Here is a 17542-nt window from a genome sequence, read left to right as displayed (position 1 = left end):
CAGGCAGAGTGGTTAGGTGCGATCAGGCAGGCTAATGGTTAGGAGCCAGCGGTCCCAGATTGTGAGAGGGATGTCTGACTGCCGGCAGCTGGACATCCCCTGAGGGGTCCCAGATTGGAGAGGGTTCAGGTCAGGCTGAGGGACAACCCCCCTCCCCCATACACGAATTTCGTGCACTGGTCCTCTAGTAGGAAAATAACAGTCTTTGGAATCATAATCAAGATATAGAAGTAAAAACAGCCAACAATGAGTTTTTATCATGTGCCAGATGCTGTTCTCTTTTATATTATCTCATTTAATCCTTGTACCAACATTATGTCAAGTCTCATCTTTTTTTTTAAGTTTCTGATTTTAATATTAGTCTGACATAGCATTAGTAACCATGCTGCACTGAAACATTAATGGTAAATCTGAATCATGATTTGTTAAATATTACACCCCAGAACCCCAGAATATTTAAAATGGTCATAAAGTTAACATTGTGTAAGTAAGTATATAAGCATAAACAGTTATGGACAGCCTCTTGTATAAATTGCTGTTTAACAATACACAAACTGCCCAAAGATTTATGCTTACAAGGTAGATGTTCAATTATATACCAATAAAACAGCATGTCCTGAAAATAAGGGCACATTTTAAGACAATTTTGTTAACCATTAATAGTCCCACGGTATGACTGAGTAATAATAAGAACCTACTTTAAAAGCAAAATATTTTAATCAGTATAGTGCATGATTGATTCAACATAGTTCCCAGGGAACAGACCAGTCACTCGATTGCAGACTCCTTCATACCAGCCATCATCATTCTTCTTTATTACATAAACTAGAAGCCTGTTGCACGAAGATTCGCGCAATAGGTCTTCCTTCTCCTGGCTGCTGGCACCGGTTTTCCTTTGGCACCCAGGACCCAGGCCTTTGGTCCAGCCACAGCGGAGAAACCAAGCCTCTTCAATCTTCAGTCTTCACTCTAGCCAGAGCCTTCAGTCTTCGCTCTACGCCTGTGTATGCAAATTAACCGCCATCTTTGTTGGGTTAATTTGCATAGTTGCTCTGACTGGCTGGTGGGCATAGTGGAGTGACACCAATTTGCATTAGTGTAGATGATTGCACCCTCATAAATGACAGCTCATCATCCTTGTCTTTTGTATAATCATATATTGCCACAACTTTCTCAATATAATTTTTAGGGGCCCATGCAGGATCCCCATCTGCATATGGGTCATTATAATGAACTAGTGCAGCCTCCTCATCTTTATAATCTACTGGAGGTGGTGGTGGCGGAGGTGGAGAGTCATCAAACATGGGAATGTTATCTGGTGGAAGTGGTGGTAGAGGAGTTTGACTATCAGCAATTGAATTCTGAGAATAAAGTGGACCTCCATTACCAGGAGGCTGAGCAGAAAATTGAGCAGTCACAGAGGGAGTTCGTCTGTATCCACCAAAAGATGTCAAGGAAGTGGTAGAGTTGTGTTAAGAAATCTGCCTGGTCATTGTGCCACACTGGGAACCAGGAGCTGAGCCTGGGGCCGCTGATCCAATAGTGGGTGGTGAAGGTGTAGGCACGGCAATGGGAATGCCAATACTGCTGCTTCCACTGTTCTCTCGACTTCCACTTCCCTCACTACTTCCACTGTGTATCCTCGGTCTCTGAGGTAAAGAAGCTGTCCAGCCTGGGCTATGCTGACTTCCAAGCCTAGCAGGACTGGTCATATAGTCATTAGGAACTGTTGGAGGTTTAACAGGTTCCAGGGTTTTGTAAGGCCTATTCCGTCCCATCGTTCCCCGGGCTGACATGGGAGGACTTGGTGGTTTCTGAGTAGGAGAATTTATTCTCGACAGTGTGCCAGTTCTTACAGGCTGGTCATTTCCATGCTTCACACCATGGCCCACATCATCCAGAACTGTATAGTCAATACGTTTCTGAATATACCTTACAGGGTGCTCCATATTTGCAGGTGCTATTATTTTGTGAGTTCTTGATGTTTTCTTATTTGTTGTCAAAATACCAATCTCCCTTTGAGCCACTTTCTCTTTATGAATGTCCACCGTCTGTGAGATATGATTGATGGAGGACTCCATTCTCCGAAGCTGAGAGGCTTGGGTGTCCAGCAATTGGAGTACATTGTTGGCCAATGCATTTATTTGATAAGCAACACTAGCTAGGGATTGGGTTCTATAGGCTTTGGTCTCTTCTAAAGCTTTTCTCTTGTCTGTAGCCTGTATGTAGGTGTTCTCACAGTAGTCCGCCACCCGGGTCAGGTTCTGGTAACTCTCTATAAGTGCCCTCTTGCCAGACGGGATTTCCTCCTCCAGTAACATCTGCAACTCTGCCATTTTCCACCCCTCCACAGGCTGCAAGGTCAGCGGAGACTCCCAGCACCTCGCAACCCGGATACAAATCACTTACCTGCCCCCCACCCAACGCCCCTCAAGTCTCATCTTTGATGCCATTTTATTGATGAGGAAACTGAAGCCCAGAGAGGTTGCCAACTGTCACTCAGGTTGTAGAGCAAGAGCCATGATTCACTGTTAAGCATTGTGGATCCACCTAACCTCTGCGCTTTACAATGAAGCACAAGCCAAGTGTCAGATCCTCGTGCCTGCCAGATCTGTGAGGGGAGTTCTTTATCGCCATGAAAATACGGATTTAGGAGAAATGCACCCTATGAATCCTTCCAACTTGAAAATGGCATGATTGTAATTTAGAGGGGAAATTCACTTAGTAGAAACAAATTTCTTTCTTTCTTTTTTTTCTGTTGGTAAGAGAGGACATTGGGGAGTATTTAAATTCCAGGAGGACAGAGTTTTGTCTGTTGTATTCCCAGAACCTAGAACAATGCTGATATGTGATAGGCACTCAATAAATATTTGTAGAATGTGTGAACAAGAAAACCAATGTTTCACAGGTCCAGTTTAATAGGACTATTTTCCAAACAGGCTTCCTATCTTTCACTTATAGACTCACTTGCATTACTAGATAGTTACTTGTAGTATATTGTTTAGTATATTGTAGTATATGTATTTTGTATAGCTAGATACTAACTTATGGGAGGGATTTGCAACCTTTTTCATTTCATGACACACATAAACTAATTAGTAAAATGTTGTGGCACATCAAAAAATATATTTTTGCCGATCTGACAAAAAAAAAGCTATAATTTTGATTCATTCACACCAGACACCTATTGTTGTGCTGGCTGTTGTCATTTTTTTATTTGCCAATCTAAGGAAAAATAGGTTAGTGCCCCTGACTAAGTAGTCAGGTATTGCATGTTTTAAAAATTTTTTGCGGCACACTGGTTGAAAATTGCTGTCTTATGGTGCTGATGTTGCAAAAAACTTTCCCAAGTGTCAGTAATCTGATAACTTTGTATATGTTATCACCCCAAATCCTTAACTTTTAAATAGGCAACTGAATAATTTTCCCCTCATGTTTTGTGTTCTGGAAATTTTGAATAAATCCTCCCTACTCCAAAATCACAAATACACGTTTCTATATTTTCTTCTATTTGCTTTAGAGCTTATCTTTCACATTTGCTTCTTTAATCCATCTGCATACATCTTGGTATACTGTGAAAGTTCCCCAACTATACTTTTTCCTGTGTAGTCCCCTTATCAATTTCCTAAATGAAACCCATTGAACAGTTCATCCATTTTTCTGTTATTGATTCCAGTGGTATCTTCCTCATATACCAAGTTCTCCTAAATACACAAATCTGTCACTGAACTCCTTCTTCAGTTCCATTGGCTTATTTACCTGTTGATGCACCAATTCCACACAGGTTTATTATCATGATTTTATGTATGTCATGGGACTCTATTTTAGAATAAGTTGTCAGATTTTAAAAAATCCTGCTAGAATTTTTACTAAATGTAGAGAATTTTTACTAAATGTATAGATTAATCAATAGATGTTTGCTATCTTTCACATTTCATTGTCTGCATTTTATTTTATCTTTTAAAATATTTTTATTGATTTCAGAGAACAAGGGAGAGGGAGAATGAGATAGAAACATCAATACATCAATGATGAGAGAGAATCATTGATCAGCTGCCTCCTGCACGATCTCCGAGCCCACAACCCAGGCATGTACCCTGACCAGGAATCGAACCATGACCTCCTGTCCATAGGTCAAGTCTCATCGCCTGCATTTTAAAAACTCTAGCATCTGAAAGTTCCTCTTATATCAAGCTGAGATTGCCTTCCTGTTATTTGATCCATTGACCACAACCCTTCAATCCAAGTAAAACATGCTGTCTCAGATTTCTTGGGTCCTCTATTGTTTAGCTTGAATATCCCCAGAAACCTCATCAGTTTCTTGTATTACATGATTGATACGTTCCTTCAGGTTACCAACTCAATCACTCTCTTCAAAACATTTTCTGGTTTCCCTATGCCCTGTGTGTCCCATCCAGAATTAAGTGCATATGTCCAGGTGTAGAAGAAGTCATCTGGCCCATCAAAGACAAATTTGGTAATGCCGACTTTTTCGGGACACTGATAAAAAGTGAACAGGTCAACACTTATGTAATAGCTCCTTGGCATTCCACTGGATACCTCAATCCAGATTGGCATAAACCCATTAATTAATCATCACCCTAGCCGGATTGGATCAGTGGAAGAGCCTCAGCCTGTGGACCAAAGGGTCCCAGGTTCATTCCGGTCAAGGACACTGTACCTCAGTTGCAGGCTTCTCCCTGGCCCAGACTCTCGTTGGGGTGTGTGCAGGAGGCAACCAATCATTGTGCTTCTCTCACATCGATATTTCTCTTTGTCTTTCTCTCTCTTTTCCACTCTCTGAAAATCAATGGAAAAATATCCTTGGGTGAGGATTAAAAAAAATTTAATCATCAGTCCATAGATACAGTTGTTCACTCTGTTCCCAAGTCAACCACTCCATTGTCCATAAGGACATCATAAGGAAAATTATCAGGTGTGTCAATAAATTACTGCTACACTTTGTCTGCTACCTTTTGTCAACTACCAGTCTGACTTTCCTGTCAAAGGTGATGAGTTGATCCTGACAGAACCTGTTCTTAGTAAACTCTTGCTGACTTCTAGTGATCCCTACTTCCTTTTTGTTGTAAACATAAACCCTTTTCAATCCCCAAAGCTGTCATTTCAGGACTCCCAAAGTAAGAAGAGATGACCTTACTTATGTCATTCAATCGCAGCTCAATCTTTTTATTTATTTTAGAGTATATATATTGAGTTTTAAAAACCCTTCTTTTAACAATAAAAAATTCTTAACCAATCTCACTTTCTCTCTTTCCTCCCTGCCTCCCTATCTGGCATTTCCTGAGGAGGGAACCACATCTTATTTAACTGAGATCCAAAGCCACTAGAGTAAGAATTGGCACATGGGACCTTAGATCAGTTTCCTAGGGCTACCATAATAGAATACCACAAACTGGATTATGTAAAAGAGCAGAAATCATATTTCTGGAGGCTAGAAGTCTGAAACCAAAGTGTTGCAGAGCCCTGCTTCTTAAACATACAGGGAAATTCTCCCTTGCCTTTTCCTAGCTTCTGGTGGTATCTCTGCCTTATAAAGGCATCACGCTAATCCTCTGTCTTCACATGACTTTTTCCTTGTGTTTCTGTGTTTACATGCCATCTTCTTATAAGGGCACAAGTCATATTAGGTTAAGGGCGCATTTATTCTAGTGTGACCTCATCTTAACCAATATATCTGCAATGACGCTATTTCCGCATACGGCCACATCTGAGGCACTGGAGATTATACTTTAATGTATCTTTTGGGGGAACATAATATAGCTGCCAACAGCCCTCAATGAAGTTTTTGCAATAATAGAATGAATAAATGAATAAAGAATGAATAATACCTTGTATAATGAGAGGAACAAAAAAAATGACATAGCTCTTACTCTCTACCTCTTTCGAAGGCTCCAACGCTTGGCCTTTTTCTTTTCTTTTCTTTTTTTATCAGCCAGCTCACACGCAAGAAGCCCAGGATTCTTAGCACTTTTACAGAGGACTGGAAAATACTCAAAATCCAAATGACTAAATCTTTAATGACGTGCTTCCAGGGAACCATTTCGTTTGGTGCACTGGCAAGACTCTAAACCCAATACAGTAACGATGGGCCTGCTCCTGGGACACCTGAGTTTATGAAAATGTTCAAACTGAATGATCCCTGGTAAGTGACCTAGTTATATCTCTGGGTAGAAGCTCTCCTAACCCTGTGAGGCATGCTAGAAGCCTAAGCAGAGAGGGTGGCCACGACAGAAGGTTCCCTCTGAGTGTCTGGCTCATGTCACCTCATGACTATATCTCATAGCCTCCTCCTCTTTCTTTGCCTTCCTCTCTCTTTACCCAGCCAAACTCCTGGGAGTGTGGAGCCTATAGAAACAAAATGTGGCCTGGCCGATGTGACTCAGTGGTTGAACATGGACCTATGAAACAGGAGATCACAGTTCGATTCCCGGGCAGGGCACATGCCCGGATTGCAGGTTTCATCTCCAGTGGGGGGTATGCAGGAGGCAGCCAATCAATGATTCTCTCTCATCATTGATGTTTCTATCTCTCTCTCCCTCTCCCTTCTTCTCTGAAATCAATAAACATATATTAAAAACAAAAAAAGGAAACAAGATGTGGACGAGCAATGTCCCTGGTCTCTGTAAGAGCATAGGGAGCTCAAGGAGCACTGTGCCAGGTGACAGAGAGTAACTCAAAATGGGGAGCTCCACCACTTTGGTGCATTGAGGTCTCCAGAGATATAATGCTCAATGGGTCCCTGAACTGCAGGCTTGTTGGGGGAAGGTATTTACATCTTTTGGAAGTTACAGGCTCCCAAAGACAGTCAATAGAGGAAAAGGGGAAGGTATAGGTCACAAGAAAATAAAATCACTAAGATCATGAGTACCTATGGTGACCTCTGGGTGCCACCTAGAAATAGTGTGGGGCTTAATGCCCTGAACAAAGATTGGAACCCAAGAAATACTGTGCATGCCCATTGGGATCTAGATTTACTCAAAGGCATATGCAGCCTGGCACATAAGTGACAGGCATATGAAATAACTAGCCTCTGAGGCAGAGGGGCTTACACACATCACACAGCTAACTGACCCTGAAACGGAGACTGAAATGCACATTTCTCGGGTCCCTCTAATGCTATTCCCACTTCATGGCACCCTTCTTCACCTGCAAGACTCCATCATTCTTGTAAATGAGACAGTCAACCTTTAGCTTATGAAAGACAAGAGGGATATTCCGAATCTTTCAGAAATGTAAACTGGTGAGTGACGAGTGCACCCTATACTTAAAAATTTGACAAAGTATCTGCACAAAATTCATCATGTCCTCTCCCCAAACCCAGAAAGTCAAACCAAGTTGGTTACTTTATATTTCAGTATTACTTTCTTTTGATTTGTTTTATTAATGGTGGATGCCCTCAAAGTCTAACTTTTCTGGAAAATTAAATTAAAAGGGAAATTTTATTATTTCCTGAGTTTTAGTGTGTCCATGTATTAACTGACACTGGATATCATGTCTTATAATTATTAAGGGAAACCAGAAGTCTCTTAATTTAAGAGATGATATAGTTTTGGTTTTTTAAAAAATAAATATATTGGTTCATACTCTGGGAACTAATTTATTTAAGTTTCCATTGAGGCTTTTCCTGAGGAAAGTGGGTTTTGTCTAGTAGTTTTTAAGATTTTTCTCTTTGACCTTGGTTTTTGGTAATTTTGGTGTGCTGTATCTAACTGTGGAATTCTATATATCTTTCTTGGATTTGTTAGGCTTCTTGAATTTGTGGATGAGTGTTGTTTATCAATTTTTAAAATTCCTAGCCATTTTTATATGTTTGTGCCTCATATTCTGTACCTCATATTCTTCCTTCTCTTCTGGGATTAAAGTTAAAAGTATGTTAGGCCTTCTACCTCCATTTTCTTATCACTTACTTCTCTTTGTCTTTCCATGTTGCATTCTGAAGAATATCTTCTGACCTATTTTCTGGTTCAATCATTCTTTCTTTAGCTTAATCATCTGCTCAATGAATTCTCAGTACTAATTATTATATTATTAATTTGGGGGGTATGGTTTCCTTCTCCCTATAGTTACACCTAAGTTTTTCTTTTATCTCATTATTTATTTATTTTTAAAATATATTTTTATTGATTTCAGAAAGGAAGGAAGGGAGAGAGAGAGAGAGAGAGAGAGAGAGAGAGAGAGAGAGAGAGAGAGAGAGAGAGGAACATCAATGATGAGAGAGAACCATTGATTTGCTGCCTCCTGCATGTCCCCTACTGGGGATCGAGCCTATAACCCAGGCATGTGCCCTTGCCTGGAATAGAACCAAGGACCTTTCAGTCTGCAGGCCAATGCTTTATCCACTGAGCCAAACCAGCTAGGGCAGTCATCACTACTTTTAAATGAGTTAAGGGAGGTTTCTTAGTTAGGTGGATATAGACATTGTTATTTTCTCAGATTTGGAAATAACCATTGCTTTCCATTCCCACTGAGATCTAACTTGTGAGCCTAGTACCTCCAGAGTTTCAAAATTTTTGCCAACAAAGCATTTGGAAGCAGAACTATGAGTGGTATTTACTGTGTAATGTCCATGGACTACATTGCCAAACTTTGTTACAGGGAAACACCCAGGCAGGTTTGTGCTACTGGGAGGAGCACCTACTGTTTTCAAGGCAAGTTCAAGGTCGGATGCTTTCTTTTCTATATTGACAGAAAAGAGTCACAGCCTCACTAAAACACATGTACTTGTACTGTTAGTTGAACTCATAATGCTATTATAAGCAAGCAAAACTATTCGTCTAGAGAAGGCTTGGAGAAAATTATGCTTAAAATTATTAAGACCAACCTGTGGGGTTTTTGTTTGTTTGTGTGTGTGTGTGTTTTTATAAAATAGAAATACTTTCATGAAAACTTTATATCCAAACATGAATATCTCTAATGATACTGATTGGGGATTTGGGGATACTTATCATGTCAATGAGGCAATTTTTAGTTACTCACTGGATAATTTATCAGATTCCTTAAAATTTTTACTTTTCTTCCTGCTGATAGACCAAAATACTGTTTTTACTTAAAAATGAATATGTGTCCATTGCAAAAAAATTTTAAGAATAAAATGAGCCCTTGCCAGTTTGGCTGTGGGTAGAGCGTTAGCCCTTGGACTGAAGGATCCCAGGTTCGATTCCAGTCAAGGGCATGTATCTCAGTTGCAGGCTCAATCCCCGGCTGTGGTTGGGGCTTGTGCAGGAGGCAACCAATTGATGTATCTCTCTCTTTCCCTCTTCCTTCCACTCTCTCTAAAAAGTCAGTGGGAAAATGTCCTTGGGTGAGGATTAACAAAAAAGAATAAAATGAACATTCCCTACAGCCCTACCCCCGTATGTAAATACTGCTAATATTCAACTATATTACTTTCTAATATTTTTTGTATTTATATGTTTTGTTCATTGGGGACAATTTTCTATCTTGTTTTTTCCTCTTAGAATTATTTTCTGAACACTTCCCATATTAATGAAAATCTTTGAAGACTGCTTCTAAAGAGATATCAACATTCTATCAAATGATTGTACAATAATTTACTTGATTGATGAATATTTAAATTATTTCCCTCTCCACTATTAGAAATACTGTATTAGACTTTAACAGTTATTTTAACATCTGATTTTCCATAAATAATGTGCAAATGAATGACAGTGGCATTAGATATAATGTGTGCGGAATTTAAGCATCTCTCTTCTTACCTATACCTGATCAAATAAATATTTTATAGATTAAACAACTTTAATTTTCTAAAAAGGTTCATTGATGTAAAAATCAAAGCTCATTTGTGGATGGAGAAAGTGGTAATCCTAACAAGCATAATATCTCTTTCTTGAAAATTTGGCACTTCCAGGTCAAACTAGGCCTAAACATTTGGGACCATGGTTGTGGTGAGAAAACAAGCAACATGGACCAAAGTTATTTTTATTATTTTTGCTTTAAACTTTCCTTTTTCCTTAAGCTGGTATTTGTTTGTTTGTTTTGTTAATCCTCACCCAAGGATACTTTATCCATTGATTTTTCAGAGAGAGTGGAAGAGTGGGGAGGGGGAGAGAGAAAGAGAGAGAGAGAGGAGAGAGAGAAAAAAAAATCAATGTGAGACAGACATATCAATTGGTTGCCTCCTGCATGTGCCCTGACCAGGGCTGGGCTGGGCTGGGCATGAGGGGAGGGGGTGGAATCGAACCCACTATCCAGGTATGTGCCCTTAACCAGGAATTGAACTTGAAACCCTTCCATGCACGGGCCAACAATGCTCGAACCACCAAGTCACATTAGCCAGGGCTAAGCTGGTATGTATATATTTTAAATATATTTTTATTGATTTCAGAGAGGAGGGAGAGAGAGAGATAGAAACATCAATCATGAAAATCATTGATCGGCTGCCTCCTGCACACCTACTGGTGATCAAGCCCGCAGACCGGGCATGTGCCCTTGACCGGAATTGAACCTGGGACCCTTCAATCAGCAGGCTGACGCTCTATCCACTGAGCCAAACCAGCTAGGGCTTTGTTATTTTTAAGTTATATATTTAATTATTAAATTAAAACCTCTCAATTGGGCAAGGCAGTGACGTTAGTGACTCCATGCAGAAATTCCAGAGGACAGTGACTTGCAAATATTACCTCTCATGTGAGTCAAAAGCCTACATACTCTTCAAAACAAAGATTTCTCCATTGCTTATGAAATAGCTGTCTTAACAGAAACTGTTAGCAGAGCAGCTGATCAGTAACAAAAATTGATCTATTTGTCACTAAGGAAAGCAATTGGAAGTTGAAAGCCTCCACCCCAAGAGTGGATTTCCCACCCTCTAGTTTCACGTTCAGAGGTTGTATCTTATCTTTTCTATGAAAACAATTATAAAAGAGAAATTAGCATGTATTCCTTAACTGGAGAACAGGATGGGGGGCCCCTGCTCTCGAACAGCAAGTCAGCGGGGAGGGGGAGCATTGGAACATAGTCTGCAGAGGGCCCTCGAGAACGAAGCAGGCTGCCTGGTCATACTGCTCACCGTTAGCGCTCCCAGCCTGGTGCCACCATACCTCCTGGGAGCCATAGGTACATCGGTGTGGCCAACAGACTTCCTTCCTTTTGGGACTATACATCTTTATTAGGGTCCAGAGAACACATTTTCAGTATTTAAACCAGAGACTCAACTATGCCTGCCTAGGAGAATTTTCCTGGGGAGGGTTTAAACACAAGGATTGCCCCCCTACACAAGACAGCTAAATCAGACCATCTAGGGGGCAGGGGTTGATTATGGCATGTTTTGGTTTAGGCCATTGGGTCTCAAACTTTAATGTGCATCAGAATCACCTGGAGGGCTTGGTAAACACAGATTGCTACCCCACTTCTAACAATGCTTTTGCGTAGTCTAGGTGCTCTAAAAATATTTGCTGAATAAATAGTGCCAAGTTTTCATTTGAAAAGAATAAACTTCTAGAACAAGCTTGAATAATGGGTGTCCATGGATGTGTTTGAGTCTATGAGTTCCTGAAATTGTCTGCAATATTTCATGAGCATAGGCCTATGTGCATGAAAGGGACAGCTCCTCAAGTTCTTTCTTCCTTCCTTTCTTTCTTCCTTCCTTCCTTCCTTCCTTCCTTCCTTCCTTCCTTCCTTCCTTCCTTCCTTCCTTCCTTCCTTCCTTCCTTTCTTCTTCTTTCTTAGCTCCTCACTTTCATCAGATTCTTAACAGAAGTGGGGTTGGCAGGGGTGGGGGGTAGAGATTCATGACCTAGAAATGTTACAAGCCACTCTTATGGGAATAAATGTTATTTTCCTTTAGGCGTTTGTTTTCATTAATAAAGTGTGTGTGTGTGTATGTGTGTGTGTGTGTGTGTGTGTGTGTGTGTGTGTGTGTGTGTCGGGGGGGGGGGGGGGGGGGTTTAAAAGTAGACTTGTGTTTTCCAAAAAAAATAAATTTCAGTATTGGCAAGCCTAAAAAGCATTTTATCTTGTTAAAAATAATAAACCAGACACCAAAGACACTAGCCTACCATCTAAGAGCCTTTTTGCAAATGAAGGCCCATATTTTGAGGAATGCACCTATGTTTGCTTTACTTTGAACAAAATTTATTGCAGTTTGAAAAATAAAGATTAAGACTGTTCTCTCCAGGGCAGGGAGTTTGTCTTATAATCTTTGTCCCCTTAGGGCCTGCTGGGGAGAGGCACACAGTATTTGGTTGAAAGTAGAATGATATTAATAATATACATTACTCAACTCTGAAGAGCATATAAGAAATGTTAATAAAATATCAGCTTAATGTGCACCGCAGTTGTGAGTTGGTAAACTTTTATTTTTTTCAAATATATGGGGTTTTTTCCCTCCTTCGATCCAATTCCTGCCCTTCAAGACTCAAAGATTCACCTTCTCCAAGAGAATTCCTAAAAGCCTTCCCCTTTGACAAGTATATAACAATTATTTTTTAAAATATTAGGTTTTATTTTTATAATATTTGGCTCATAAACTAATACTTTTTTCTATTATTGTGTTGGATACATACAGTAATATTAAACTGTTATATTATAGGAAATAAAATATTATACTTACAGTTAAGAACAGAGTTGTGATTCTAAGGAGAAAAGCCCAGCCAATGGCTATCACCTCAATGCTCTATTCCCCAGAGGGTCCAGTGAAGTCACCACTGAATGGTGTGTTCCACCAGGATGCCAAGAAATGTAGCTGGAATCTGTACCTCTTATAGCTCAATATCTCTCTCTCTCTCTCTCTCTCTCTCTCTCTCTCTCTCTCTCTCTCTCTCTCTCCCTTTCCTCTCCCTGTCAGTCAGCAAATGGCCTTTCAGAGTTTTCAACTCATGCATAATTTTCTCCATAAAAGGAAATCTTTTTTCTATGTTAACAAAGATCTTCCTTTTCCTTTTGAAGGAGTACAAGAGATTCCATCATATGAATACATGATTGTTGTTTTTTCCAAAGCCAGGCCCCTATTGGTAAACATTTAGCTTATTTCCAATTCTTCCCCATGATAAACATAGCAATGCATATTCGTGTAAGTACAGCTTCCTGCCCTTGTCTTTCAGGGGGGTTGGCATACCTATCATTATAGCTTTCCTCCTTCTAGCCCCAGATGTCAAAAATTCTGGATATTAGCCATGTCAGTCATCTAGTAGCCATAGAAACCTGGGGCAATTACTTAAATTCTTTTTTGTGTGTGCAATGGAAATACTAATTGCTACTCTGCCTTTCTCACATGGAGAGGATGGTAACATGCTTTGAAATCTATTTCATCTGTGTTTTGTATTCTTCTAATAGACTAACGCACAGTTTTTGTTCAGGATGCTCAATTCTGTCCTGTGCACCCAGTCAATGCTCATTGAGTGAGAGGCTGTGAATGGACTTTACCAGCATTTCTCAGATTGTGGTCTGTGCACCACCTGCCAACACGTCACTTGGTGCACTAGTTACCGGAAAAAGGCAGATTCCGGAGGCCCCCTCCATGACCTAGTGAATTAGAATCCGTGTGTGTGGGAGGACCTGGGAGTGCAGAGGCCCTGGATTCTGACTTTGCTCATACTTCCCAAGTGATTTTCATATCGATGAAAATTTGAGAACCTGTAGATGAGGCACACACTGGCATTGCTGGGCCTCATTTAAAGCTCCCTGGTAGGAAGAGTAACACTACCTCCTTGGCTGAAGGAGAAGCATGTTCAACATGGGAAATCGTCCCCTATGCATTTTACAGACATAAGTCTCATCATAGGGCACTTAGAGATATATCTTGGAATGAGCATGCTACTCAAATAGACAGTAAATTTCTTGCAAATCAATTTTCCAAGAGGGCCTTCAGCTTCCTGATCAAGTTTTAAGATTGTGTGGATGTCTAGATTTGGCGAATAAAATATCCTTGGCCATGACCACCAACAGTCATACTGAATGTGGCTATGCAGAACGTCCCCGAGGAAACAGGAACCTGGGCCAGTCCTTTCTGGGTAATGGAGGCCATGAATATGGAACAGAGAATGCAGTTTCTTTTCACGTAGTTCTTCCTGTGTTAATATATGGGACCACTTTAGAACATAGAAAGTGCAGGGGAAATAGTTGGGGCATGTTCAACAACTCAGACATTGCTCTCTCATATAATGTGGTTACATTAGAGAAGAATGAAGAAGGTGACTTCTCTGAAGATCAAGTCATGACAAGAGCTTGCATTGGGAGAGCTTGTTTGGTGTCAAAGCTGCGATCAGTATTTTACATATAGTGTCAGCTTAAGCCTCATTAATTTGCCAATCCTTGCAAAGGTTTCAATAAAATGAAATGTGGAAAAAAGCTAAGAAAACATGAGCAAACACTCCCAATACTTCGAGTCAACAGGGAAAGCCAGAAATCCTGGTTTGTCGAAAGGTTATCAGCTTCAGCTTCTATGACCTTAGGTACAGACATGTATTAGACAAGGTTGTGGTTCGGTGAGCCACTGAGGTGACATTGCTTAGGAAAATGCGAGCTAGTCCTCTTGGGAAAGAAAAACAAACACATTTGGAACATCTAGTGCTGTTTGACATTTTCAGCTGTGACGCTGAGGGCAGAGCCAGGGGCGCTGTCATCAGCATTGATGTCAGTCCGGTTATGTTTGAAAATACTCCCTGTTTGCATAGTACTCAATAGAAAGCATCTTGTAGATGGTGGACTCCTTGTCTCAACGGAGTTTACACTCTATTTTGAGGAAAAGAGTACAAATCCCCACCCACTTTTAAAAAATAAACTTGTATGTTAACCACAACAAGCAGCCTGAGCCTTACAGATAGCTGGGGAGGATCAAGAGATGAAAAACAAGTAATGAGACTCAGGGAGAGGGGGAGGCAGAAGCGGAGGAGTCATGGAACGCATCCAAGACCTCTGCTAGAGCAGAGCACAGAGAAAGAGGAGGACATTGAGTCCCTGGTTACCAGCCTCGTCTAGGTCACGTTGTGCTTTACCCAGGCCTGTCTCTGAGGGTTCCACGATGCCTGAATATCTAAGTCTTCTCTCTTGGCCACAGGGCTCCGAGCACCCCTGTCCCTACTCCCTTTTCCTGAATCTATGCGCCTGATTGCAGCTTCTTCAACATCAGAGACAGTTGGAGTCACCAGTGAGGTGTAAGGCTCCCAGCTTCCCAAAATCCAACGTCCCACTGCATCCCCAACTCTAACCCTCCCAGGAGATCTCAGTGTGCCCAGCCCTTCTGTGCACTGATGTTCTCTTGGGAATTAGCCAGTCCCTCTTTCCAGTGGTAATTGGGCAAGTGCTTGATGTCAGCAGTGTCTGAGGAGTGCTCCTGCCTACAACGATGATAACAACAGGAGCAACATTATTGCTTAGCTCCCATATTCCAGGCAGTGAGCTAAGCGATACAGAACAAGGACAGGGGCAGGCAAGGGTCTGTCATGTGGTCACTTCTCTGTGGACACTTGCTGCAGATGCTAATTGTTCCTACATTTCCTTGTTGACTGCCCCTGCCCTCCCCTCTGCTCTTGGGCAGCCAGATCCACAAAGCTCTCTCCTAGTCCCTGAACCACCCAAGGTTCTGGTCCACTCACCCTTCCAACCACAGCTCCTTCCAGAGTGGGAGACAAACCCAAGTCCCTCCTTATGACACCCCTCACTCCTCTCAGCTCAATGTTTTAGCATAAACATGAGGGTGTGGGTTCTCCTAGTTTTGCTCTTGATATTTGAGGGGGAGCAGAATACACCACCCCAAAATGTGCCACTTTGGCATGTGGATTACTTTGAGCTGAAGGCAATTAAGACCCAGCAGACCCTCCCGCCTTAACTGCCTAAAATAATTTAGATTGTGTGTGTTGGGGGGTGGGGGGGGGAGAGGGGGGCTGTATTAGCAAGAGAGCTATGCCAGAAACAACTTTTTATTTTTAAATTATTTTCTTTATTGTTATTGTTGACACTATTACAGATGTCCCCCTTTTAGAAATAACTTTTTAAATCAGAAAGACTTATCTGTATGGCAGGCAAATAACTGTTTACCAAACATTAGCTCTTCTCATCTTCCTGTGCATTGTCTTCCTCCCCCTGAAGCCCAGACCTACCCCCTTCTCCTCAGCTCAGAGTGACACGCGAGCTTCAATTACCTGCCTGCGTTGGAATCTCATGTCATTGTGAGGCTGCTGTATACATGTGATTAAATTAGTTTTTCTCCTCTTAATCTGTCCTACGTCAATTTGATTATTAGACCGGCCAAAGAACCTAGAAGGGAGAAAGGGGACGTTTTTCCACCCCTACATAATTAAAGATATATTTTTGGACTTCTAAATACCAACTAACCAAATTTCTTGGGAGCCTCGAATATCTGGCTTTTGAAATTAAAAACCTAGTTTTGCCCTAGCCGGCTTGGCTCAGTGGATAGAGCATCAGCCTGCAGATTGAAGGGTCCCAGGGTTTGAGTCTGGTTAAGGGTACATGCCCGGGGTGGTGGGCTTGATCCCCAGTAGGCAGCTGCTCAATGACTCTCTCCCATCATTGATGTTTCTGTCTCTCTCTCCCTCTCCTTTTATCTCTGAAATCAATATTTAAAAAAAAAGGAAGAAGAAGAAAATAAAGTTTTGAAGATTAACATCTCCACAACTGAGGGCAATTTACAAGAATCTCTGTAGAAATCAAAAGACAACCATTTAATTCTCCTCTCTGCCCCATTCTTAGCTTGAGTGCAGTCATGCACAGAGCAATCTTTGCCGCCGGAGCATGAGGAGAAGGAACCTTAGCTGGTTTTGCTCAGTGGATAGAGCATCAGCCTGCAGACCAAAAGGTCACGGGTTCAATTCTGATCAAGGGTACATACCTTGGTGGCAGGCTCCTCCCTGGCCAGGGGCCCTGGTTGGGGCTCGTGCAGGAGGCAACCAATTGATGTGTTTCTCTCACATCGATGTTTCTCTCTGTCTTTTCCTCTCTCTTCCACTCTCCCTAAAAAAAAAAGAAAAAAAAAATCAATGGAAAAAAAATATCCTTGGGTGAGGATTAACAAAAAAAGAAAAAGAGAGTGAAAGAAGGATAATGTATACTAGGAAATGCTGGCGCTGGGCAGAGGGCTAAACTTCAGTTTAATACCTCAAATTGTAATTCTGGTTCACTAGGAGGAAGAAAAATACAGAATTCAAAATTTGTCTGTTTTTTTCTTCCCTTTTTTACCTTTTTAAGCAAAAAAAGAAAAGAAAATGAGGATAAAAGAAATATTGAGGACAAGTTAAGAGAGAGTGGGTCAAAGATAATTTATTACAGAAGAAGTAAGGACAGATGGTACACTCCTTTTTCTCACTCTCTATATTTAGCGTTGTTTAATAATTATTTTTTCATAAAGAATGTTTAGGTCAGAGTTTCTAGTTGTAAGCAAGAAAAGTACACTCTGGCCAATGTAGCACAAAAAAAGGCATTTATTTAAAGTATCCCAGAGAAACGTTGGGTGGGCTGGAAAGCCAGACTCAAGGCTCTCTGGGAACAAAGTCCCAAACATCACTCTCGAGGGGGCCTGCCAGGGATTCATCACCATGACTGCTGCCTA

General features: G+C 41.1%; 2 protein-coding genes across 6 annotated transcripts in view; one reads left to right on the top strand and one right to left on the bottom strand.

The window, feature by feature from the left end:
• MED23 (mediator complex subunit 23) overlaps positions 1 to 9775 on the top strand; it is a 69158-nt gene extending 59383 nt beyond the window's left edge. For 2 of the 5 annotated variants that reach the window (XR_004968992.1, XR_004968988.1), the window contains 2 exons: positions 5954 to 6163; positions 9480 to 9775. Coding sequence is in view for 1 of the 5 variants with exons in the window: in XM_036318202.1 (XP_036174095.1) it covers positions 2354 to 2461 (108 nt within the window). In the remaining 4 variants the exon portion in view is untranslated. Of the gene's footprint in view, positions 1 to 2353; positions 3172 to 5953; positions 6164 to 6343; positions 6467 to 9479 lie in introns of those variants that run through there. The other 3 variants (XR_004968991.1, XM_036318202.1, XR_004968989.1) reach the window with 2 other exon arrangements.
• On the bottom strand, positions 690 to 2343 carry LOC118660602 (abl interactor 1-like). The gene is given in 2 exon segments (XM_036318214.1): positions 690 to 833; positions 1111 to 2343. Coding segments are annotated over 2 exon segments (1344 nt in total). The 5' UTR covers positions 2337 to 2343; the 3' UTR covers positions 690 to 715.
• Positions 9776 to 17542: the final 7767 nt, after the last annotated feature.

The sequence above is a fragment of the Myotis myotis genome, unplaced genomic scaffold (assembly GCF_014108235.1).
Source record: "Myotis myotis isolate mMyoMyo1 unplaced genomic scaffold, mMyoMyo1.p scaffold_m19_p_7, whole genome shotgun sequence".
Lineage (NCBI taxonomy): Eukaryota > Metazoa > Chordata > Mammalia > Chiroptera > Vespertilionidae > Myotis > Myotis myotis.
Note: the sequence above shows the minus strand (reverse complement) of the source record. Positions and strands in the feature narration are given on the sequence as shown.